We start from the raw sequence: 27743 nt of genomic DNA on the forward strand, positions 1-27743 counted from the left end.
TGTATTTTCAGCAAGAGGACATCGGCCTTGATGTCTTCAGGACTCTTCTTTTTTTATTTTTACCAGGACTTCCAGTTATGACTTCAGAAGACCAAAAACATTTATGAGCAAATTTATGCTTAAGGAATCCAGCAGTGTGGATGGATAGCTGGGACTAGAATGCTTTAAAATCCTTCTGGATTGTTTCTTTCTCTTTATGGTCTATTAAGATTTGTTCTTTCAAATCAGCTTTTTCCAGATAACAGACTTAACTAAGAGAGCAGTGCTTCTTGTTTCAAACAAACAAACAAAAAATTGCGAATTTTAAAAATCTGTCTGAGTCAGTAATTCAATTTGGGCAAAGTACTCTCCCTTGGGTCAATCACCTCCCTGGTGGTCAGGAAGGCAGAATCTGTAGGATGGGAGCAGTTTCATTTCAATATAATGCAAATGTAAGGAGTTATCTTTCCCCAAGAAAAAGGGATGCTGGACTCAAAAACAGCACAGGATGGGTAAGTACTATGCCTCCTTTCTTTTAATCTTAGCTGTCTAGTTTTCATCATACATATCACTGTTAAATGCTGTTGAGAAGAGTACAATACAAGCTTCCACTTTTTTTTTTTTTTAATCTACTCAATGCCAAGTATTCTCTAACATACTTTAGATAAATCATTTCAAATTCTCCCAATAAACCTGTGAGGTAGAAATTACTATCTCACAGTTTCAGGGGAAAAACAGAACCACAAAGATTCAGTAAAAGTCAAATAGGTCTAGAACTTCTAATGCTTCCATTTTACCATTTGCATGGTTTCGGCTATTGGAAAACTCAACCTAATAGAATTTCCATCATATTGTGCAATAAACATATGCTGATGTTAATGAAAAATAACCAGTAAAGACCGACACAACTGGCAATACTATTCTTTATTGTCTTTCTCTTTGAGGGAGTAGCATGCTTTTTTACAGCACCTGTAAACAAGTCAGTGAAGTATACTATTTTGAGTTTCCCCACATATATATTATTTTTATTTTTTTGGAATGTTAGAATACCACAACACCAACTGCATTACATTATAGTTACTGAAGGCAAGTCAGGCTAAAACAAGGGTAAAATTTTATGGCTAAAAATATTCATAGCAGCAACTTTTAAAAGATGATTTTATTAAATCAAGTCATTGCACTTGGTCATTTTATTGCTACAGCAAAACAAGGCCATTAAATTTTTAATGCTTCTCATTTCTGATTTTAACTGATTGTCTGTCTCATTCTGTTCATACATTTCAAGTTTAAATGCAAGCATAAAACATTTACCAACAAATCAAGAGAGCACTTGGGTTTTTTTTTTCTGTGATCACAGTAAGAAGCATAAAAAAGAGAACCCTCTGTTCGATGAGGCCTGTTCTCTCTTCCTATCTTCAGACTTAAATTTTGTGAAGAGGTAACAGCTTTATAGTAAGACCAAACCACTAAAGTTTAGTGGTCACACACAAGCACACACACACACAATACTCCTAATATTGAAATACAAGTAGGAAAATTAGTAGTATTATGCGCTTCAAATAGCAAACCTGAAAAATACATTCACTAATAATTTGGCAATGACAGACTCCATGCTGTTTATCTCTAGTCTGTCATTTATACTCACTCAGGAAAAACAATGATTTATTGCCAAATAAAGGCTATTATCATTACATACCATTTTGTGATATGAACTTTATGAATAAAAATACTAAAATCCCCATAACAAGAGCAAACACTGGTAAATTGCTAGACTGAAGTAATCATTTTTTCCCTTTGAGTTTGGCTTTCTTTTCTTTACTATTTGGTCAATGGCAATAAAATAGAGACACAATAATGTTCTAAAAGAGACACAGTATTTTAATTTTCTATTCTGACTGAGGAGTATACAAAGCAAATACTCTAAATGTATTTCGGCATTCATGACCATCTTCATTTTATGCACTAGTGAGAAAATGACCAAGAAAAACTTTAAGGATGACCTGAAATCTACTGGAAACTTCCTTCAGCCCATTATTAGGGTGAGGAGGGGTCACTTAATAGATTTTCCAGTCAGAAAGCTGGAGAATGATTTCTAGGATACAATGTTTTTATTTCTACCTAAGGACTTTCATTAAAAGAAAATAAAATCTAATTTTTTAGCAAGAAGGAAATCATTCATTTGACAAGTCATTTAAAAACATTAGAACAGGAGTAAACAATTTTGTTCAGTAGTGACCGCATCAGAAAAGCCTAAGGACTTCAAAGAGTTAAAATGTACATACTCAATGCACAATCAATGCACAATCAGGTTTCCCCAAAAGCACTAATGTAAGTTGTGAATTTAACATTAAGTAATTACTGGAATTTCTATTATTTTCTACTTCAGTTTTCTTTCATACGAGACAACATGGCAAAATTTCATTTAACACAAGATTTCAGTATATAAAATTAAAACTTAAAGGCAAAATCTTGGTTTGATGGTTTAAAATAACACAAAATGGAAGCATGATAGGTGGTATTCAAAATCTCAAAGTGTTTGTTGTGTAATAAAGCTGAAAATCAATTTTTTTTGCAAATGAAAAATCAATTTTTCTATTTTTAATATGAACCCACATATTTTAAGATATATTACCTACAGACGTAACATTTTAAAACATTCAGCTGTTCATAAGTGACTCTGAAGAAACTACCAATTCATCCATCTTGCATTCAAAATGCATTTTGAATATGGTCAACTACATTTGGTTTTAAATAAGCTGTACTGTTACAGCTTAATATAATAATAATATATTAACACTCTTTATAAAGTTGGTACCTTTATAAATGACAGCCTAAACTATCTCCACCAGTTAGTTTGGTCTTTTAGGTAAATTACACATTGTAAAACCTGAGCATTTACATGATGACAATTTGTCAAAGTATGAAACCTCACACTGAAGTTCTGAATGTTCTTAGTTTTGTTCTCCTTGTGTTATCATTATTAAAAATCAGAGGGAGGAGCATGAAAAAGTAAATCACAAGATCATGAAATGAGTAATATCTGAGCCTGTAAAATAAGCAGGAAAGTACAGCAGTAAGGCTGGTGTTTGCATATTATATGTGCTGTAGTTTCTAGGCACAAGTTAAGGGTTAAATTGACATTTTTAGTTCCTTAGACCTAATGATTTTTTAAAATATAGCTCATATTTTCCCAAATATAGTTAACAATCCAATACATTTTAACTAAATTCCTTTTATGAATCCTATAGTGCAAGCAATATAAAATATTCTAAAAGTTGAAATTATTTTGATTATTTCATTAGTTATTACTATATGCATGGGTGAGTAATCTGGTTTATAGCTAGGAAACTCCTATTTCATCACCCAGAGTATAAACAGCACTGCAAACAAACAGGCACAACAGTGTATCCTGGGTAAGAAGCTAAAAGTAAAAAAAATATATATACAAAGTTTATATCCCTTACATATTATGGGAAAAGTAGTGGCTATAGTTACTATAAAGCTAATTTGTCCCTCTCAAATAGTATATTTTACAGATTATTTGTAAAGATATCCCCATATTTATAGTATAGATCTCTTTAAAAATAATACTACAAGTTTCAATAAAAAAAGATTGTGAACTTTCCTTTTTATACAGATTCAGTAGTATTTTCAAGCAAACTAAAAAAAAAAAAAAAAGTTTGCAATTCCAGCACATGAGAATTAAGGCCTCTTTTTTTTCATATTGGCAAAACAAAATATATATAAAAAAAATCCACCCTCTCCCTACTTTTCTACAGATTATAGTTCAAATACTCATATTTATCAGGATATCAGCATTTGTTATTTTTAAGTAACAAGTCAGGTGAAGTTCATAGTGTTGCTTCTGAATCCCTGGAACATTAAGAACATGGGCCCATGCCATTTCAAGAAGACAGGACTGCTTTTTTCAGCTTCTCTATTTCCACCTAAAATACAAAATGTTAAGTTGATAATAGATAACATATCTTTAGTAAACTTTACTGTATTCTGTCATTAAGATCCAATCATACTTTCAAGCCTCCAGATTTTGATTTCCATTCTAAGATCCAATTTCTAATGGTGTGATCAGTACAGGACAAGTTTAATAGAAGGTCACATCACAGTGCAGGTTCCTAAATGGCAGGAAACAACCAAAAAGTAACTACAATTGTTTCAGCCAGAACAATGTTAAGTAATGTGAGTCTCTGAAAGAACTGTAAGAAAATTAACCCTCCAAAGAACAAGAGAATCCTTGAAACCAAATTAAGAAATGTACAAGTACCTGTAATTAAACAAAGGGGGGCCATATAGAACTACAAAAATAATAATAATAACGGACCAATTTAGTTCTATGTTTATCACTTACTACCTATGTGATATTGGTAAATCACTAACCTCACTTGGTCTCAATTTCCTTATCTATAAACAGTATGTTCTAGATTAAATTATTATTTAAAACACAGGAATATACCTAAGATTCAGTCAATGTGTTGGAAATATTTTCACCTATAGGCAGAAGGCATCCTTCACTTAACTGAAATTCACAATTTAAGAAACTTAAGAGAATTAGGAAAATTCATTACATGTTCACAACTGAGAACGGAATTATTTAATTCTGACACATAACAGCTAACAGAGTTGAGCACAAGATTCAATACCATGCCAACAGCTCCACACTAGCAAGTGGTATGAAACTTGTATAGACAGGGTCTCAGACTCTGACACCTACAATTTTCTAATCCTCCCAATTACATAAGGTGCTGATGATCTCTGACCTTTCACTGCATGCAAGAATATTTAGGTCTTACCTTCTCTTGATAGCATTATCCCTGTCCACAACATTGCATACAAATAACACATTCTATGGCTAACCTCTGACAAATAATTTATTATTAAATGATAAGCATTTTGTCACGGTCAAAATGTATGATTTCCATATGTTCACAATCTCCTAAGGGATTCTAACTACTCAAGAATGGTTTGTTAGTTCGTTCCAGGCTCTGAACTGTCAGCACAGAACCTGACGCGGGGCTCGAACTCATGAACCATGAGATCAAGACCTGAGCCAAAGTCGGATGCTTAACTGACTGAGCCACCCGGACGCCCCTCAAGCAGATATTTTTATTGCTAGAGTTTCTCTTCTAGCACTTATGTTCCTTGTTCACCTTTAGTTTTTTTATCATCCCTCAGGATAATTTAATACCATATGTTAACTTCATAGTTCAAAGTACTACTTTTAATCTTTGGGAAATATAATTTTTCCTCTAAAGGTATGATCTTAAAACTCCAATGTTCGGGGCGCCTGGGTGGCGCCGTCGGTTAAGCGTCCGACTTCAGCCAGGTCACGATCTCGCGATCCGTGAGTTCGAGCCCCGCGTCAGGCTCTGGGCTGATGGCTCAGAGCCTGGAGCCTGTTTCCGACTCTGTGTCTCCCTCTCTCTCTGCCCCTCCCCCGTTCATGCTCTGTCTCTCTCTGTCCCAAAAATAAATAAACGTTGAAAAAAAAAAATTAAAAAAAAAAAAACCTCCAATGTCTTATTAAGTGTGCTTTTATAAATACAAGAGTCAAACTTTCCCCATTAGGAAAAAAAAAATTATAACACAAATCAGTGTGAGGCTAAGTAACAGCTGATTTTGCTTAAAAATTGAATCAAATGAAAGTCTTCAAAAAAGAAATATTTCATTGGACTCTTTTCATGATTTTTATGACAAATTAAATCATATATACAAATTTAACACTGTATTAGTTTCCTCTTGCTTACCTTGTTACCTTATTTTCATATATGTATGCAGGAAATATTTGTGTATGTAAGAAATACATATGTGTATGTAGGAAAGATGAGGAATAAAGATCAAGAAACTTTTTTTAAAATGTGTTATTTTGGGAGAAAGAAAAAGTGCGGGGGGGGGGGTGGATGGGCAGAGAGAAAAGGAGACAGAGAACCCTAAGCAGGTTCCATGATCAGTGCAGAGCTCGATGTGAGGGCTCAAATCTCACAACCGTGAGATCATGACCTGAGCTGAAATCGAGAGTCAGACGTTTAACCAACTGAGCCACCCAGATGCCTCAAGAAACTTTTTATTATTTTTGAATTTCTACTATGTTACACACTGGCAATTACTGGGAACTTAAGACATTTTTAATATGTATTCTTTAATTTGAAAAAAATTTATTAGCTATCTAATATGCATAAAGCACTGTGCTCAGAGCTATGGACAAAGATGAAACAGAGATTTCCCTGGAACAGTCTTACAGTCTACAAGATGGGCAAAATAAGTCCTTAATGTCACAGTGATAAGATGCAAAATTATTACTTATTTATCCTTTTCAAAACTAAAGAACATGAATGTGGAAAAAGACAAAATTACTTTGAATCAGAGGATGACTGGTACTAACTAATGAAGGTGACTGTTGTTGGGGAGCTTTGACAATCTGTAGAACTTATGCATGAGACGATGACACAAAAGGAAAATCCAAGAAAATACAATAAGAGCAAAAATTCAGACAAATTAACTGTGAGGGGCAACTGAAGATCAATCAGCGAACAAGAAAAGAAAGATAAACTAGGACCAGGATATAAAAGACCTCATATGCTAAGTTGAGAAGTCTGAATTTCATTCACCAAGTAACAGAAAGTTCTTCAAAGTACTGAGCAAGAAAGATTAATTTGAGATAAGAACGAGAGAAACTTAAACAGCTAAAGAGAAGATAAAGAGCAAGGGAAAAAGACAAACACTAGAAACAAAGAGATAAAGGTGAGGGAGTCAAGCTAGCAGGCCTGAATGGGAATGGCTTTAGAATGGAAGTACCATGTCTCCAGACTTGAAAGTCAATGAAACCATCAACAGAAACAGAAAATCAGAAGATGATGAGTGTCAAAGGGGACATGAAGAGTTCTAAGTTCACAGTGGAACATCCAGGGAGACTAGCAGCTGTAAACAGGACAGAAGGTGGGAAAAGATGAATTAGATTCAGAAGGGAGAGGCACAGAGCTAATCACGATAGATACTCTGTGGGCACAGGTAGGAAAAGAGAGCAGATACAGAAAGGAGGGCCGGGGCAGTTCTGAAGGAACATTTTACCTTGGTTGTTTCTGTTTTGCAATAAATGAACTTCAAACGAAAAGTGAAAACTACAGTAGATCAAGAGGGCAGCTGGACCTGAAAGGGGGCTTTTGCTTTTTTGGAAAAGGGGAAAAATAGAATATTTTCATAGGAAAAGGGAAAGTGCCAATAAAATGGGTATGTCCAATATAAGAGTAAAAATGGAGTTTGGTAATCTGCCAAATACCTTCACATGTATTAACAACTAAAGCTAAAAGGAGGTTAAGCAGTATAACTCAAGTTCAAACAGTATAACTTAATCCCTAAAAGCAAAGTTTCCGAAGTCTAGCTGTTTCTTTTAAAGATTTCAGCTCCACTGCTGACTTAAATCACTCTAAACCCTAGTTTCCTCATCCTTAAAACAGGAACAATAATCCTTACAAGTTGATATGTGTGTCCATTAATAATGTACAGAAGGTGACAACCTGACACATAGTTTAGACCTGAAAGTCATAACTGTAAGTCAGAAGAGGAGCTCAAGTTTTTCTTAGCAAGTCCCATGTTCTGTTTCACAATGTTAACAAGAGAAATAGGTAAAAACAGGGAAGCGTATGAAATACTTAAATACAGAATGGGAAGAGCCTTTGAAAAAAGGCAGAATAGGCTTTCTTTGAAATATGCAGAAAAGAAGTATACAAATGAAGACCAAAGTCAGTGAGGATGGAAAAAAAGTTAAGATAAAATAAATGAAATTGTCGGTCATCAGCACAGAGTGCAGATGTTAACATTATGGTTATGAAGTGAACTCTCAGTGAAGAAATCAAAGTCAACAAATCTAGAGCCATCCCATTATCACCCCTACCCCCCTCCACCCTTGCCTCCAGGCAAAAAATAAAAATGGAAACATTTAAAAAGAAAGAAAAGAAAGGGGGAAAAAAAGGTAACTGTGTAAAAAAGAGAGAAATAGCTCAAGAAAGCAATGTTGAGTTCAAAAGATCTAGAACTACACACTTACGAGGCAAGAATCATGTTTGTTTTATTTAAGAATATATATACCTTATGCCTCATGCACTGCCTAAGAGAGTTAGTGCTCAAAAGTATTTGCTGAATGAATGAACGGAATGTGACAGGGAGTCAACAAGAGATTAATTAAATGGCTATCAAGCAGCAGGGAGTGTCCAACTTAAGATAGCATAATTTGTAGTGAAATCAATCACCTAGCTGGGATGGTGATTTATGCTGACTAGTTTATTTATGCTGACTACTATCTCAATGTTAGGAGAAATGAATTACCTCTAGATTACTTCTCATTGCCTTCTCTTCTTCCAAATCCTTTCGTAGTTTTTCCAGTTCTTTCCTAAAAACAATTTATTACTGTTAAGTCTTTCATTTAAACAATATATTTGACTAACAGGATCTGTTACCTGACAGACCAAAACATGGGGGAAACTTTTTTAAAGAAAATAGCCGTACTGATTGAGAAAAACTTCAAATTCTCTAGTTGGAATGGTTCAACCCAACACTTAAAAGCTCAGCAATACCATGGCAAACCTATCTGCAATAAAGCAATTTTTTTAAGTGAATACAGAGCAGCTCATGATAAAATAAAGAAATAATAACTGGCCTTTAGAAGCAGTTTTCCATATTCAGTTATCATGCATTTCCCAGGCTGGACAAAACCCAAGTGATTTGGTAATGTCAAAACATGTCACAGTACAAGGCAAATGATTTAACACGATTACCTGTACATTTCTCTTTCTGTATTTTTTCAAATGAAACATTACATTAAAATTACCAAACCAATAAAAAAACATTAGCCAACAATCCTTCCTCCTTAACTCATGTTTTCATTTTTCTGTGTTTCCTTCTTTTTCTATAGTCATTTTCCCTCCACAGCTGCAAGTATATACTCCATATTGTGTCTTTTCACAAAGTATTTAAAAATACTTCCTTGCTGCTAAAATCATCATATTTCTGATAACTATTGCTTGACACTCAAATATCCAAGTTTTTTTGTTTGGTTACTTGGGTTTTGGGGAGATGGAAAGTATAGGAATTTTATTTAATATCATTAATATACCAGATATATCAAATTTCTAAATCAAAAAGTATGGACAAGTACAGACATTTTCAGCCCCTTGAAAATGATCTTCAAGAGTATTATAGAAATATGAGCTTGAGAAACACATGAAAATGCTAAGAAAGAATATATAAGAAAGGAAGTTTTCAATTATATAGTTTTGAACTAGTGGTTTTAATGATTATAAAACTATATTGAGAGTTTCTACTGTTTCAGCTGACTATAATTTTTTAAATATTTAACTCAAATTACCTACAGTTTATTTTGGTATATGATAGAAAATGAACTTTGTATTTCAAAATGTTATCACTAAATTAAATAATGCTTCCTTTTTCTAATTATTCTATTATTCTGAGTTTATTATACATTTAATTTATATCTAAATGAAGATCTATTCCTAAAATATTTATCCTGCTCTGTTTATCTTTATTTGTAACAGCGTTACATCATTCTATTTGCTCTTTGATCTGATAATTTAGTACCACTCTCACATTTTTATTGTTCTTTTTAAAAACACATTTATAATATAAAATTTTTATGTAACATTGTTTCCTTTTTACAGGAGCAGATCAAACTATGTATCTTGTTCTGTAACTTTTCAACTAAAGAAAGAAATTACTAATATATTTGTCAATCTTTCCATGTCAATATCATTTAAATTTTTTAAATGATTTGTTCCAAACATTTTAGATTTTAATACTGAATGCATAAAGACTCTGGATGTATTTGTAAGCTATAAAGATATAATCATAAAACAAAAACCCTGGAACTCCAAGTCAGCTTAAGAAATAAGTTATTATTACCAGTACCTCTGATACTCAGTGTCCCTCAAATCTATTTCCCCCTCTCCTTGATAGGAAAAGTTTTAGAGTATTTATTATTTCTTTTCTAATTTTACCACATATATGAATATATCTTGAAACAACACACTTACTGTTTGATTTCAAACTTTACGTAAATACTGTAGCATGTCGCTCTGACTTGCCTTCTCCACCCTCAACCTTTTTCAGATTAATTATATGTTGACATATGTAGTCGTAATCCATTTATTTTTTATTGCTGTACACTGTATAGTATTTTGTTGTATCAACATACCAGTATGTATTTATCCATTATCCTGTGATGCCTGTATTTTTCAGATTAAAAAATCTGCTATCCATTTCATTTTCCCAGAGGAAACAAGACTTTGAAAACATTTGCCCTTTGGAAAGACTTCTAAAATATCTGATATATATGTTTTAAAATATATATAAATCATAAAGATTTTGTTCATCCAATAGCTAATTTAAGAACACCTACAGGCAGGGCACCTGGGTGGCTCAGTCAGTTAAGCATCCGACTTGGGCTCAGGTCATGGTCTCCCAGTCTCTCTGTGCGGACAGCTCAGAGCTTCCAACATGTTTCGGATTCTGTGTCTCCCTCCCTCCCTCCCTCCCTCTCTCTCTCTCTCTCTCAAAAATAAACGAACATTAAGAAAACCCTACAGGCAATTTGTAAACATAATTATTAGTTCATTAAAAATAGCATACTTGGTATCAAAAATGTAAATGCCAAAATCAACAAATTAGGAGAGTTCTCTAACTCATACATGGGTGGTATTCAATAAATACTTACTAGATGAATGAACTTATGATCTATATTGTGTATACTGTGGAATCTGAAAAAAATCTGCAGGACTCAGATAAACTGAAGGATTCAAGAAAAGGCCTATCATGTGTCAAATTATAAACACACTCTCTCTAATATATATACACATAAGTACGTTTATTTAAGTAGTCATTCAAGGTAAATTCTTTTGTTTCTACCTAGAGACATTTGTAAAAGTGCTCTGCAACTATAAATACGTCATACTGTTAATCTCAATATTGTTTTTAATAAACAACCCAATGCAAATGAGAATTGAGGGAGAAATGGTAAATTCAGCTCAGAGGTAACATGGTTTCTGGCAATGACTTTTTTTTTAATGTTTATTTTATTTTTGAGAGAGAGAGAAAGAAAGGGTGCCACCGCGCGTGCGTGCACACACACAGACACACACACACACACACACACACACACACACACACGTGAGCAGGAGAGGGGCGGAGGGGGGGCAGACAGAGGATCTGAAGTAGGCTCTGTGCTGGGAGCAGACAGCCCAATGCAGGGGGACTTGAACTCACAAACCAACAGATCATGACCTGAGCCGAAGTCAGACACTCAATGAGCCACCCAGGCGCCCCTCTGGCAATGACTTTTATTCCAGATTTCGGATTCCATCAAATACTTTTAGAGGCTACAGGGGAAGCTGAGATAGGGGAAGAGAACCTGAGCCCTCAGCCTCAGTTCAGTTAGATCAGCTGATCTCTGATTCGTTTTACCTACTGGTCCTTTGCAGAATTATGTTTAAAATGTTAACAAGTTTTAAAATTCAAATAATAATGGTTATAGAAAATATCTCTAAACCAACAGAAAATGGATTTGAGTTGTAGCTCTGCCTTTTACGAACTGTGTAATCTTGGGGCGCCTGGGTGGCTCAGTCGGTTAAGCAGCCGACTTCGGCTCGGGTCATGATCTCGCGGTCCGTGAGTTCAAGCTCCGTGTCGGGCTCTGTGCTGACAGCTCAGAGCCCGGAGCCTGTTTCAGATTCTGTGTCTCCCTTTCTCTGACCCTCCCCTGTTCATGCTCTGTCTCTCCCTGTCTCAAAAATAAATAAAACGTTAAAAAAAAAAAATTAAGAACTGTGTAATCTTAGGTAAAGAGCTTTATCTCTCTGAACCTTTCTCTCTTTAGTTAAGAGAGGGGGGCTATCAGAGGTGACCTTTTACATTTATTTTGGCTCTAGACGGTCCCTAACTTTCACTTAGGATCTCATCATATGCCATTACCAAAAGTTTCAGAGTTAAGAGAACAGCCTTAGCAATCACCTAAACACAACTCATTGGTTTTATTTAAATACCAATCTCAACCCTAGCAGAGAGAGTGATCCAGTTCCTCTGAAAAGTAAATCTACATATAGATACACTCCAGATCTAAAATACAATTGGTGTTGGGATGAGCATTGGGTGTTGTATGGAAACCAATTTGACAATAAATTTCATATTTAAAAATAAAATAAAATAGGACTTTTCCTAATATTTTTGAGACTAATTAACTCCTTTGTTTGACCAGAAAATTTGTACCCTTAAATTATACCTACATATTATACCTTTTCTACAATCAAGCTACAAGAACAAATTTTCAAATTCAAGATTTTTGCAGAGTACTATTAATGAAAATTTCACTGAAAATATACTTGCTTATACCAGAAATTTGGCAGATTACATCTCTGCTTGACATGAAAGAATTCTTTACATACGTGTAAGTAGTATTGAAAGAAAACAAGGGCTACTTACCCATGATCCTTTTTCAGCGCTTCTACAATGCACAGCAATTCAATAATCTGAGCTCTAAGTTCATCCAAGGGATTTTTTTTCCCATCATCTGATTCTACTTTAGCTTTGACTTCCAATGGAGTTAAAAAAGCAGCTGTATTTGGTTTAGAAGTACTTGAAGGTGTTGAAGGGTACACAGATGGCTGAAAACATAATAGCAAATGTTAATTTACTGTATTTGTATTTATAAAACTTTCATAAAAATTTTTATAGCAAGGAGATAATTAAAATAATACTTCAAGATAAATGATAAACTTGAAAATTCAAAAATCAGTTTGATAATATTCACAACTGGTAAAACCACCAAACAACCAAAGAATAAACTTGCAATCACTAGGGGTTTATGTGAGAAATGTCAAGGGCTTTATCAATAAAAAGAACAAAAAAGTAGAAAAGAAAAGAAAAATCTATTAGATTTATCTTACGAATGGTTTTCCCGGTGGCGTATCTAGAGACAAGAATATATCAGCATTTTTAAGGTGCTGTGGGTTTTTTTTTTAATGTTTATTTACTTTGAGAGAGCAAGAGAATGCGCATACACACACGAACAGGGTTGGGTAGAAAGAGGGAGGGTGAGAGAGAGAATCCTAAGCGGGCTCCATGCAGTCGTGTCAGTGAAGAACCCGACACAGGGCTCAATCCCATGAACCATGAGATCATGAACTGAGTCAAAATCAAGAGTTGGATGCTTAACGGCCTGAGCCATCTGGGTGCCCTGTGCCCCATTAGGGTGTTGTTTTGATCCTCCATATTACATATCCTAAGAGGTTCACTTAAAAGTAATTATGAACAATTTAGCAAGGCATTAACATCAATCCACGGCCTGATGCTCTTGCAGTATTTCACTAAAGTAACACGAAATAGAATTTCAGTCTAATGATGACAGTTGAGAGAATCAGATTAAATGTATCTGATAAATTTTAGCAGTAGCCAAATGCCCGGGAATGAATTTAAGGAGGAAACATGAACTGAAATTTAAGATGTGTATAGGATGTGATAATACTATCTTACATAAAAATGACAAGAGTTTAGAAGAGTCTTAACACCATGTAATAAATGGAAGAATCCATGTATTCTGCCATTATTCCAGGATATATTCAGTGCTCATTATGGTGCCAAACAACAAGCTAGGTTAGGAATAAACAAGTGATGGCCTCTGGAACACAGAGTGTACGTTTAATGGGAAAATGAAACAGATGGGCACGCCTGGGCTGCTCAGTCAGTTAAGCATCCGAATTAGGTTCAGGACATGATTTCGCGGTCTGCAAGTTCCAGCCCTGCATCTGGCTCTGTGCTGACAGCTCAGAGCCTGGAGCCTGCTTGGGATTCTGGGTCTCCCTCTCTCTCTGTCTCTGTACCTCCCCTGCTTACACTCTTTCTAAAATAAATAAACATTAAAAAAAAAAAAAAGAAAATGAAACAGATGGATGAGCTATGCCTTAAAAAACAGTATGAAGTATTTAACATTTATATTACTCATTTACGATAAGGTCCTCTACAAAATGAGCTACAGAGGATAGTGTGACTTTCATAACTCAATTTTTTAGCAGGAATTATTTTATTTCTTGGTAGAAACAACTTTTTTCTTAAATACTATTTAAGGGATGCCTGGGTGGTTCAGTTGGTTAAGCGTCTGACTCCTGGTTTCAGCTCAGGTCACGATCTCATGGTCCATGAGTTCGAGCCCCATTTGGGATTATCTCTCTCTTCCTCTCTCTCTGCCCCTCCCTTGTTGTGCTTTCTCCCAAAAATAAAGAAAGAAAGGAAAGAAGAAAGAAGAAAAGACACTTTAAATTCCACAATTTTGCTATTCACAAAGAATCCTACAAATTATATAAATCTTGGGCCACAATTCAGCTCACCTTTGGAGAGTAGCATGAATCCTTTTTAAATTCAGATGGCTTTAAGTTGGCACTATCTTCTTCTTTTGGTAACTTCAAGATTTTTTCTGGGCTTTGAGTTGGCTAAATGATTTTTTTAAATCAAGAAACAGAAAATACCAAAAAAGGAAAAGGCAATAAACATTTGGATAATAAACTAAGTAACTATTATCACTGTTTTTAGCAGTAGCAGCTACTATTCCAGATATTCCATCGTTAACAGGATAGTACGTAATTTTCAAGCTGAACAACAAACTTGCATGTCTTCAAGGTAAAAATAGCCTGCCTCTTAGCAACAAAAATTTTCTCTACTTAAGTAATTTAAAAGCACTGTAACGCTTAAGAGCTAGCATATTAAGGCACTACCAGTATCCCAGGCAAAGTCCAGAAAGCATAAAAAGAAGCCACACATTTTGATACCAGCATTAATGCTACCAAAAAACCACTGACTGTCGCACAGGAAAAAAATGTTCTCATTCCTTCCTAAAGTGAATAGGTACCACTCAATTCTAATTATTGTTGTTAGATGGGTAGATTACACAGATACCCTGACCTCTTTTGACACTGTGCTTTTGTGGTTATGGTCTCAGGACAATTCTTTATTCCTGATTCTGTAACCTTCCATTCCAAGTCTCTCTGCAATGAACATAACCTCGTATCTCCCTAAATATAACCAACCATTTGCCACTTAAGTATCACAGCTATCTTCCTGGTTTTTAAACTTTGGTGGAGGCATAAATCCTCCATCATTCTTAGAAACTTTTGTGTTTTACAACAGCAAGTGTAACTCACGGAATGTCCACCATTGAAGCGGCCAGGTAACCTTCTTCCAGGCATTTTCGGCCTATTTGCAGTGAGATGTAGCAAGTTTTCTGAGGAAGCTATGTCATCAAAATTTAGAAGATCTGGAGAATAAAATTAAACACATCTACTAAGAGATAACTACATTTTAAAAGATAAAAAAGAATGTTTCTGGATTTTTAACAAACTATACATTAAAAAGAGTACCACTAGGACTCACAAGTTAACCTGTGCTTTTCATATGCATTTGGAAAACAACACTCACCCTTAGAAACAAACATCCTCTTTACTGAATACATTTTAGAAGACTTTATTAACAACATAGAGTTCCTGTTTCTAATAGAGACTTAGACTTCAACAAAAGTTCTTACTGAAACATATAAATCTGAACCCAAAATTGTGGTATCATAAAAAAGCTTGTAATCTTAAGTCTTGCTTGTTTAAAAAATAAAAAAAGCATAATCTACTTCTTCAACTCATAATTGATTACAATATATCAGAAACTCAACACATAAAATTTGTTTTAAATTTCAAGTAGTATCCTAATATTCAAATTTTAAGGACTCAACCGCTTTCCAATTGCATTTCTCAATGTAAAGTGAAAGTATAATGAGTCTTTATATATATGTGTGTGTGTGTGTGTGTGTGTGTGTGTGTGTGTGTGTCTGTGTGTGCACAGTATGTTGTAGCTGGGATTCAAACTGTTCATAGTTCACTACACTTTTGCTTAGACATTACCATGTTTAGGAACTATAAGATAAGTTAGAAATCTAAGGCAAATTGGGTATCAAGGAAAAATGCTACAAGGATGGTTCACATGTTTCCCCACCATCAGAGGCTGGTTAACTTTTGATTCAGTAACTTGGGTTTAAAGCCTATGTAATTCGTATCTCTGAAACAATGGTATATAGTATCTTCCCTTTTTCTAGATGATCTAGAAAACCTTGCTGAAAGAGGTGTGATCTTTAATTTTGAAGCCTAGAAATCTGTAAGTGATCCAAGTATCCTAAGGATAACTCCAGACATTTCCATTGTCAATGTAATCTTCCTTTATCCTAGATTCCAAACTAAGGCTATCAATCACAGTCAAGATAACTGATATGCCAACAGCTATCTTTGGTTTAGAAGACAGAAAAAATTCTGTATATTACCATTGCCTGGATATTCATAATGTTTTCTGTCGAATATTTAAATATCCAAACTCAGTGATTTGTTATTTCTTAACAGACATCTACAAATAGTTACTATTACTCCCCTCAAAGCTTATTCATCAATTTTCATATTCAAAGTAATTAATTTAGAAAAAAATTTTAAGGGTTAACAAAGGTATCACTGTTTGACAATATGCATTTTATAACAAATTTAAGTATCTGTTGATCTGTTAATTCTTTTCCATTTTCACATTCTGGATTACTTTGTGTGTTCTATCTTCTATCTAGTCATGAGGTTAATACATCACAAGAGGCAATCAAAGGAGTTTAATTTTGGTCTTGAGTCTTGATAATTGTTCATATGTACTTATAAAATATAATAAACCATAGTAAGAGACACAGTGGCTTTAATGGCAAATGCATTATATAATGTGAAAGACCTTGAGTTTAAATATATTTTTAAATATTTCACTTTATTTGTAAATTTCGTAAAGAAAACCAATATTTAAAAGATGTTAAAAACTTGCTATGGTTTGAAGGGTTAAAAAATGCTGAGGGGTGCCTGGTTGAGCATTCCAACCGACTTCAGCTCAGGTCATGATCTCACAGTTCATGAGTTCCAGCCCTGCATCGGGCTTGCTGCTATCAGCACAGAGACCGCTTTGGATCCTCTGTCTCCCCCACCCCCCCTAACCCCTCTTCAACTCCTATGCTCTCTTTCTCTCTTTCAAAAATAAACATTAAAAAAACTGCTGATACATGTGAGTATTGACAACCGACACAAAAGTCTAGAAAAGTACAATCCAATAATTTTGGCATGTGAAGATTATTTTCAAATGCATATTTAAGCAACTTGCAGAAAGAAAAAGAAACAAACAGAAAAACATAGGAATGAAGAGAAATGAAACTGAAAGGATAAATAAAAGGTAGATCTATAAAATTATAGACCATGCTCATGTAAAAATGCCTTCCATATGTCCAGTTTGGGGCTACAACACCAAGACAAATAATTTTACTATTCTAAAACTCTCTCAGGTCCTCCATTTAAGCCATCAGGTTAGTAAAATAGTGCACATTTTGGACTCATGATCTACTTGAACACATTTAAATTTGCCTAAGAGTGATAAGAGTAGATTTATACTGTACACATGGCATGAAAGGCATGATAGTCACTTAACTCTTGCAATTACGTTGCCACTCTGCCAGCCATTTACATTTCTACATATTGTCTAAGAAGACATGGAATTTTAAAAAGTCAAAGTGAAATATCAAATTTTGGGAGAAAATAAATGGACTTTTACAGTTTTCAATTACAAAAAAAACTTTTATCAGAAGAATATCTTACACTAATCAGGAAAATTTTTCCAACATCAGTTTTATTTTCAAATGGAAAACCAAAAGGGTTAGAATAGACAGACAAACATGTACACTTTTAGTACAATTACAAAGAAAAATCAATGTGCACCACCTATTTATACTGAATATATTGTTTTGATTTCTTTTATAAATTGTCATCTTACCAAAATGGAGAAAGGTAGGATAATTTCCTGACACGTAAGAAGGGAAACATGGCAAACAGGCTAGGAAACAAAATCTGGAAAGAAAAGTCAAGGATAGGAATGTCTAGAAAAAAGACTAAACCAAAAAAATTATTTTACAAAGCAGGAAAAAAGAACAGCTGTAGAATGAATAGAACCATTTAAATGTTTAGCATATACCTACTGCAGTTTATCTAAACTTATATAAGATGTGTGGTAGATTTTAGATTTATTGTCTTTTCAAAAGAAAAAACGATGACTAGTATTAATTTCAATACACCATTAAGTAGAAAGAAGCCTTTTTAAAATTACTCACTGAACACCAACACAGCTTCGAAAAGGAGTTTTAGTAAAAAATTAGAGGTGAGAGTAATAAATTGATAGCTAACATATCAACAACTCATTAATATAGTTAGAACTAAAATTAAACTACCTTTCAGTCAAGTTTTAGTCTTTAGCGTATGACAGTAATTACAATGAAAAAGACAATTTTAATTCTCTGGTATAATAAAAGAAAAATAGGACAAACAGTATTTTTAAATATCACTATAAAAATACAACTTATGCAACATTTAAAATCACATAATACATAAATGAAACTTCAATTATGCTTTATATGATACTCTCTATAAACACCAAGAAAATTATTATAATAAAATAATTTTAATCTCTGCTCTTATTCTCCAGGTAAGTTCCACATTTTTGGGTGTGTTTTGTTTTTGTATATAGACTCATTTTTTATAGTGTGCACCACTCAACAAGTAGGCATCTTAGAAAAATTCCACCTTGAATTCTTTCTGGAAGAAATATATGAATAAATACTGGGAAAGCAATCAAACAAGAATAGATCAATTATCAAGCAAAACTAAAGAGAAAGAATATTTCACCATTTAACAATGTAATGCTTTGGGATCAAATAATGTTATACATCTCTACAACTTCCTTTTAACCCAAGAATTTATCACAGAAAGTCAAAAAGGATAAAATACTACACTATAAGCATACTTCATTAGCTGTGCTTTCTCACTGTAATAGGTATGTTACCACTAAATTTTCTATCTTATATTTTAAGACTAATTTTTAAATCAATGTTATGTCCCAGAAAGCTTACTACTTTAGAAATATTTAGACCATGTGAACTTTATAATTAACCAGTGGTAGCAGTGAGATTATTCTAAACTAATTTTTGATGAAGTGCTTGAAAAAGAGGGGAAAAATTAAAACATGGTTCTAACAACTATGTAATTTATAGTACTACCTTATATGTGAGAATATATACTGAAGGACATTTATTTTTAAAATAGTTTACAAATAGCTTCATATACAGGAAAGTCATATCTGAGAGGAGTGTTACAGATTTACACCCTCTACAGATGAGAGCAGAAACAGGAAACAGGATTAACAGAGGAAAGGAAAAGAATGGAAATAACACTTTATAACAACTTCCACATCACATATTCTAGTAGATACGTTGGACCAATTGTTATTTAAGCTAGAAAACAGATTAAGAAACAAGACCATGATCAATGAGCTGATAATTTAAAACCCCCATTTTTAATAGCAAAGTCAGTGTCCTTATGCCTATATCATCACCTGAAATTATTTTATGTAATAATGAGATTCTAAGAAGATCTTCATGTATGTTTTAAACTTTCTGAAACATGTGAAAGGTCAAGTTTCACATACCATTTTAAAGATATGAAACCTCAAACTGAGCCAAAAATATAAATTAAAATATATCTAAACCTACTGCCAAATCTGAAGTTATCTGATGCAGAACAGTATTTTTTTAAGGTGTCAATACCTCAAAAAAAAGATTTCAAACCCTTTTATGCTACAAATACTAAAAACATAACATTCCAATAAAAAAAGGCAATGAGGAACAGCCTGAGTTGAAGTTTGAAACATGAGCTGTATGTTATCAGCAGCCAGGCCTTTTGTCTTAGAATAGTACTTGTGACTAAAATAATACCTGGGTATACTTGCTCAGTAAATATTTTCTATGTAATATAAACAAAATTTCCAAAATTTACAGGCATATCTCATTTTACTGCGCTGTGCAGATACTACATTTTTTTACAAATTGAAGGTTGGTGGTGGCCCTGTGTAGAGCAAGTGTATCGTTGTCATTTTTCCAACAGTATTTCCTGAGTTTCCATGTCATATTTTAGTAATTCTCACACTATTTCAAACTTTCTCATTACTATTGTATTTGTTATGGTGATCTGTGATCAGTGATCTTTGGTGTTACTATTTTAACTGTAATGAACTGTGCCTACATAAGATGTTGAACTGAATCCGTAAGTGGTGTGTGTGTTCTGACTGCTCCGTGGAAAGCTGTTTCCCGTCTCTCTCCCTCTCTTTGAGCTTCCCTATTCTCTGAGACACCGAAATGGTGCAATTAATAACCCTACAGGCCTCCAAGTGTTGGAGTAAAATGAAGAACCACACATATCTCACTTTCAGTCAAAAGCTAGAAATGATTAAGCTAAGTGAGGAAAGCATGCAGAAAGACGAGACAGGCCAAAAGCTAGGCCAATTATGCCACCTAGTCAAACTGCAAACGCAAAGGAAAAGTTCATGAAGGAAATTAAGTGTTACTCTAATGAATACATAAATGAGAAAAAAGCAAACAGACTTATTGCTGATAGGGAGAAAGTTTTAGTGATCTGGACAGAATATCAAATCAGCCACAACATTCCCTTAAACCAAAGCCTAGTCCAGAGCAAGGCCCTAATTCTTCAATTCTGGGAAGGTTGAGAGGGGTGAGAAAGCAGCAGGAAAAAAGTCCTGACGCTAGCAGAAATTGGTTCCTGAGGTTTAAGGAACGAAGCCGTCTCCATGAAAAAAGACTGCAGGCAAAGCAGCAAGTGCTGAGGTAGAAGCTGCAGCAAATTATACAGAAGATGTAGCTAATTAATGAAGGTGGTTCACTAAACAACAGATTTTCAATGTAGATGGAACAGCCTTGTATTGGGAGAAGATGCCATTTGGAACTTTCATAGCTAGAGAGGAGAAATCAACGTCTGGGCTCAAAGCTTTAAAGGACAGGCTGACACACTTGTTGGGGCTAATGCAGCTGGTGACTTGAAGCTGAAGTCAGGGCTCATTTACCATTTTGAAATTCCTCAGGCCCTTAAGAATTATGCTAAATCTGGGTTGGCTAGTTGGCTCAGTCAGATAAGGGCCCGACTCTTTGAGTTCAGCTCAGGTCAGGACTTTGCAGTTCGTGGGATGGAGCCCAATGATGGGCTCTGCACTGAGAGAACACAGCCTGCTAGGGACTGACTGACTCCCTCCCTCCCTCCCTCCCTCCCTCCCTCCCTCCCTCCCTCCCTCCCTCTCTCTCTCTCTCTGCCCTTCCCCTGCATGTGTGGGCTCTCTCTCTCTCAACATAAATAAACTGAAAAAAAAAAATTATGCTAAATCTGTGCTCTATAAATGAAACAAAAAAAGGACAGCAACACATTTATTTACAACATGGTTTACTGAATATTTTAATCCCACTGTTGAGACCTGCTCAGAAAAAAAGATTCTTTTCAAAGTGTTACTGCTCATTGACAATGTACCTTGTTACTTCCCCAAGAGCTCTGATGGAGATGTATAACAAGATTAATGCTGATTTCATGCCTGCTAATATAACATCCATTCTGTAGCCCAAGGATCAAGGACTAATTCTGAATTTCTTCCAACTTTCAAGTCTTATTATCTAAGGAAAAGGCTTCATAAGACTATAGCTGCCATGGATGGTGATTCCTCTGATGGCTTTGGACAAAATAAATTAAAAACCTTCTGGAAAGGATTTATGATTCTAGATGCCAATAATAACATTCAGGATTCATGGGAGAGGTAAAAATACCAGCATTAACAGGAGTTTGGAAGATGTTGATTCCAACTCTCATGGATTAGTACTTTGAGGGGTTCAAGATTTCAGAGGAGGAAGTAACTGCAGATGTGGTGGAAACAGCAAAAGAACTAGAATCAAGTGGAGTCTGAAGATGGAACTGAATTGCTGCAAATCCATGATAAAACTTCATTCACGAGCAAAGAAAATGGTTTTCTGAGGTGGAAACTATTCCTGGTGAAGATGCTATGAAAATTATTGAAACGACAAGAAAACATACAGAATAGCAGATAAACTTAGTTGATAAAGCAGAGGCAGGGTTTGAGAGGACAGACTCCAATTTGGAAAAAAGTTCTACTGTAGGTAAAATGCCATCAAACAGCATCACAGGCTACAAAGAAACTGTTCATGAAAGGGAGAGTCAATCGCTGTAGCAAACTTCACTGTTGTCTTATTATAGAAATTGCCACAGCCACCTCAACCCCCATCAGCCACCACCCTGATCAGTCAGCGGACATCAACATCAAGGCAGGACCCTCCACCAGCAAAAAGTTTGTAACGTGCTCAAAGCTCAAATGATGGTTAGCATTTTTTAGCTAAAGTATTTTTTAGTTAAAGTATACACATTTTTTTAGTCACACTGCATTGCACACTTAATAGACTACAGTATAGTGTAAACATAACTTTCAAAGGCACTGGGAAACTAAAAAATTCATCCAATTTGCTTTACTGCAATATTCGTTGTATTGCATGGTCTGGAATGGAACCATCAATATCTCTGTGGTGTGTCTGTGTATTTTCTGAACTTAACTGGGTGTTAGGTGTAGTACCAAAGGCAGCCTGATCGTGGGAGGAATGAAGTACAACAGTTTAGAAGTCAGATTTTAGTCTTCTGTCCTTACATACGTCTTGGCTCCTCTAACTTACTTCCTTATTCATTTGAAGAAAAAAAAATTAGGAATTTGCAAACCCTCTTTCACAAAGCCTCTTTGTTTTTTAATGAAGAGTAAATAATGGCTATGGATAAAAGAAAAGATTTGGACCAAAAGCAATAAAAAAAAAAATTAAACTATATAACCACCAACAGTTTGACATTACTACATGTGTTATTTCTACTAAAAATGTAGCAAAGGAAACAAAGCTTGCTGGTGATTATATATAGAAAAGTTTTTTAAAAGACGAAAATTTATCTTAATTTACTTAAGTTTTTAATAGTTTCCATAACCTTGAGACAACTAAATAAAGCAAATAGTCAAGAATGTTATAAAGCAACAGAAAAATACAGAAAATACAGGCTCTAAATATTACTCTTTCAGCTCCTGAAGAGACTCCTCAAAATGTAAGGCCTCTGTGATAAAGATTGCAGAAAACTGTAGAATTTCAAAAGACGATACAAATGGATTCTTTTATATAAAAATTTAATTTAAAAGTGTGCACACTTAATCTTTTTTGCTGAAATATTATTTTTGAAAACATATTTTCAGTAACATTTTAAATCAAAGAGAAAACAGTAAAAGCTGATAGAGTTATTTTTTTACTACTGACTTCAATAAAAAATAAAGGATATTTTTTAAAAACCTGTTATAAAGAGGATTTTTATTTTTGTTTTTATTTCACCAACGGTAAACAATTTTTACCAGATAAAACACACTAAATATATTTGAGTGAATATCTCTAAAGTATAATCAACATCTCACCACTTTCCAGAAATTATTAATGAATATGGTTTCAGTCAGAGCAGGCAGGAGCCAAATATAGAATGAAAGTATCTTTATAAAACGTTCAAATTAAAAAAACTGAAGGAGGCCATGCATAGGTCAGAGCTTTTACATTGGCAAATGACAATACGGAAAAATAATAAGATCACCTACAATTTTCAAAAGGTTAGTAAGCAGCATATCTTACAATATAGTGACAAAAAAAATCTAAGCGTAATTGACCTTTAAGTCTGAATGTATTTATGAAATGTTAACATGAAGGCTAAAAAATATATTAAGACATTAAAACTTTTAAAAGAATATCATGAGCACTTTAGGGGATTTAAAGAATTCTCTTCTGATTTACATGATCTTGGACATGTAATGTGTCCAATAGTTTGATGACTTTAGACACAAAATAGCATCTGCCTTTTGGAATAACTATAAAGATAAAATAAGAATATAAATGAGAAAGTGCTTGGAAAATGTAAAAGAACTAAAAATAAATGCAAAGTACTACATAATAACTATTACCACAAATGATTGTGCAATGTTTTAATACTGAGACCTTTATCAAAACTTCTGTGTTCCAAGTTTTCCATTTTACAACTAAGAGGTATAAAAGACCAGGAGACAAAAATGATGGGTTGAAAAAATCTGTCCTAAAACTTAAGGAACAACATTTAGCTAAGGAAGTAAAGCCTGCTGATACACGCACACACGCATACACGCAGATATAAAAAGCATATTTTCCTGAACTGGAAACAAAAGTACCTTGAGATAAAGTGAAGAAGTAAAAATAATCTTCAATGTAATCTAGTGTTGGCATTAAAAATCAATGTGATCTCTTTATTCTTAATTTTTCAAACTAAAATGTATTCCTATCTGCCTAAGTTAGATAGTACAGACATTCCATCATGAGGGGACAGAATGATAAATGGATTATCTTTTAATCCATTTCTCAGTCCTTATGAGAATCAAGTATTTTTGCCCATTTACCTTCTTTTAGTTTTATTTTTCTATTCCAGCTTCATAGATTTTAAATAAATTTTAATTAATTTCCACTGTATCTATGCAGATATAAAATGCATGCACAAATTTCTTAAATAGTTTCTGAAAATTGTACTGGCAACTTTTTTTAAATGCACCACCTTTCTGCATGTTAACTTACCTGTTTCTTTAGAGCTCCTAATTGTAAATGAATCTAGGTCTACTGATTTGGGTCTAAGTGGTAACTGTTCAGAATCTAGCTTTGGTTTTGATACTGGCTCAGTTTCAAATTTTGACGAAATGGTAGAAACTTCCCCATTAATCCTGAAATGAGAAAATCAAAACATATGTAGAAATCACTTGTATATGAATCATAACCATTTTTTAAATTATGAATTAATGACACTAAGGATATTATAGCATAATAGTAATTTTTCTTTGTTCCACAATATTATTTCCATAAACATAAATCTCCACATTAAGACTAGTCACAATAAAATCAGAAATGTAAAAACAGCCTCATCTGTGTGTATTCACCTAGTATGAATATAAAGTTAACAGAGAACCATCACAGTCTACAGAAAAAATATGGAAAACAAATACTTTAGAAATGATTCTGAGATTCGGAAAAGCAGGTAATCAATAAACTTGAGATGAAGTAAATTAGTAAAAATAATCAGGTATAACTTAAAATTAGGTAAAACTTACTTGGCTGTGGGAGGTGGTGGAGGAACTGGTTTTTCAGGTCGCTTTGGGTACACGGTTCCAGGAGATCTCAATAAATTATTGGCTTTGGTGGGTGGAGTGGGCTTCTTGGGTGGGACCTGCGGAGCAGCTGGCTTAGAAGGTTTCTGCTCCAAGACTGATTTTTCATCTGATTATTTAAAAATATTTAATAAGTTATTAACAATCAAAATTATTTAGGTTTTTCTATTTCCTAAAGTTAATGTCAGGCTGGAAACATGTGAAATAGAAAGAGAGACATTATTTGTATAAGTGTACAATGTTTAAAAGTTATAACTTAGTAAGATTAAACACCTAAAAGAGCTTATTTTGGGGGCACCCTTTGGTGGCTCAGTCAGTTGAGCATCCAACTCTTGATTTCAGCTCAGGTCATGATCTCACAGTGGCAGGATGGATCTGTGGGGCTCCATGTTGAGCATGGAGCCTACTTGGGATTCTCTCCCTCCCATTCCCTCTGCCCCTCCCCTGCTTGCACTCTCAAAGGAAAAAAAAAAAATTAAGTTTAGTTTGGTAAGAAGGGGGACCACTCATAAGCTTCTGAGAAACAAATAATGCCTGGTTTTTCCTGTCTTCCCAGCATCCTTTGTTTTTAGGGGTGGTATACTACTCAATACAATCACATGATTTTACTCGAAGCAGAAAGTAATATTATCTATATTCAAATCCAGACCACTTTCTGAAAGTGAAGTATAGGAAACCAGTGACATTTAACATACTTATTTAAAAGTGATCACAATGACAAAGAATGTTAACAGGATAGCTTGATTAGACACAGGAGAGAAAATTACAGACTTGTACTTATAACCCTCATAATTGTACTAGGAATGCATTAACACAATTTCATTTTTTTCCAGTTTATTAACACCCTTAAAAACCCTATGAAGCAGATAAGAAAATATGCTGGAAATAAACAACACAGGGAACAGTTTTATGCCATGTTAATAAAAATAATTTTATCACCAAAAAGGCATGATACTATATATAATGACATACTTGATTCCTGATCTTTCAGGTACTAAGAACAAGTATTAAAATTGACACGTGACTCTTAAATTCCAGAGAACAAACTGGTGGTTGCCAGAGGGTAAGTGGGTGGAGGCGTGGGCAAAAGAGGTTATTTTTTTAATTGACACAGGTGCATACATACTAGATATTCATGATAACACAGGAGTCGGCAAAAATGTGTCTAACACATATAATGCAAAAAGAAGAAACTCTTATGTGCCATACTGAGTAATTTTCAAAATTTACTTGGTCTTTGTAAAGAATATCACAGGACCGTAAAGAATATCACAGGACCACAAATAATTTCACACCAATAGGAAACTGCTGATTATGAATCTCGAATACTGCAAGCCACAGGTAAACCCCCTCATTCAAAATAAGAGATTTAATTTAATAATAATGAAAATACAAACTACCATTGTTTCAGTTTTACTATTTATGTATAGTTTCCTTGGATCATTTGAAAATACAGCTTAGTCTATTAAAACCACGATCATCATTTGGTACAAAAATCCAATTTTAAATGGCCTCAAAACAAACAATGCATCATATAATTACATCATAATTATACCACCCAATCCTAACTATAAACCAACATAGCCATCTGTATCAGTTGAAACAGTCAATCAAATTTGTAGAAAATATTAAGAAAGATGTTTTATATAAAATATCAGGAAAAATACTGAAGGTCAAATAGAAGTTCACTGATTAACTGAACATACTTCTTTTAACAGATACATAAATAACAGCTTGAAATCAATTAAACTGTGTAGTCTATTCTAAAACAAAAGAATACATTTAATATTCATGGAAATCAAAGGTGACAAAACTAAGATTCATCATTCCTGGTACAGCCATGACTAAATCAACTACAGTATGCTGATTTATCATATATGATGTCAATATACGAGGTTTTATTTAGTTTTATTGAGGTGGAATTTATATAACATAAAATTAACCATTTTAAAGCGAAAAATTCAGTGCCAGTTAGTACATTCACAATGTTATGTAACAACCACCTTTCTCAAGTTCCAAAACTCATCACTCCAAAAGAAAAGTCTGGTTCCCGTTATTCAGTTACTCCCCATTTGCTCCTCTACCCATCCCCTGGCAATCACCAACCTCCTTCTGTCTCTACAGATTTATGTATTCTGGGCATTTCGAATACAAGGACTCATCCAATATGTAACCTTCTGTGTCTGGCTCATTTCCCATAGCATAGTGTTTTCAAGGTCCATTCTCAATGTAGTATGTATCATCATTTCATTCTTTTTTGTGACTGAGTAATAACCACTATATGCATACAGCACAACCCATTCATCTGTTGAAGGATATCCGGGTTTTTTTTCCACCTCTTGGCCATCATGAACATTTGCATGCAAATATTTGAGTATCTGTATTCCATTCTTTTGGGTAAGTATCTAGGAGCAATGGCCAGATCATATAGTAATTCCATGTTTAACTTTATGAAGAACTACCAAACTGTTCTTCACAGCAGCTGCAAGATTTTACATTCACATCAGGAGTGTTATGAGGGGTCCAATTGCTCCATGTCCGTGTTAACACTTGTTATTTCC

At 34.1% G+C, this 27743-nt stretch overlaps 1 protein-coding gene across 1 annotated transcript in view; it reads right to left on the reverse strand.

The window, feature by feature from the left end:
* Positions 1-884: 884 nt before the first annotated feature.
* The window catches only part of CD2AP (CD2 associated protein), a 144698-nt gene continuing 117839 nt past the window's right edge, over positions 885-27743 (reverse strand). The window contains exons 12-18 of the mRNA XM_047101876.1: positions 25126-25291; positions 24599-24741; positions 15189-15301; positions 14379-14480; positions 12478-12659; positions 8317-8380; positions 885-3926 (exon numbers count right to left, since the gene is read on the reverse strand). Of these exons, the coding sequence (XP_046957832.1) occupies positions 3885-3926; positions 8317-8380; positions 12478-12659; positions 14379-14480; positions 15189-15301; positions 24599-24741; positions 25126-25291 (812 nt within the window). The 3' untranslated portion in view covers positions 885-3884. The remainder of the gene's footprint in view (positions 3927-8316; positions 8381-12477; positions 12660-14378; positions 14481-15188; positions 15302-24598; positions 24742-25125; positions 25292-27743) is intronic.

The sequence above is a fragment of the Lynx rufus genome, unplaced genomic scaffold (genome assembly GCF_022079265.1).
Source record: "Lynx rufus isolate CCGP_SWC_20201006 ecotype Redwood Valley unplaced genomic scaffold, mLynRuf1.p SCAF_6, whole genome shotgun sequence".
NCBI lineage: Eukaryota > Metazoa > Chordata > Mammalia > Carnivora > Felidae > Lynx > Lynx rufus.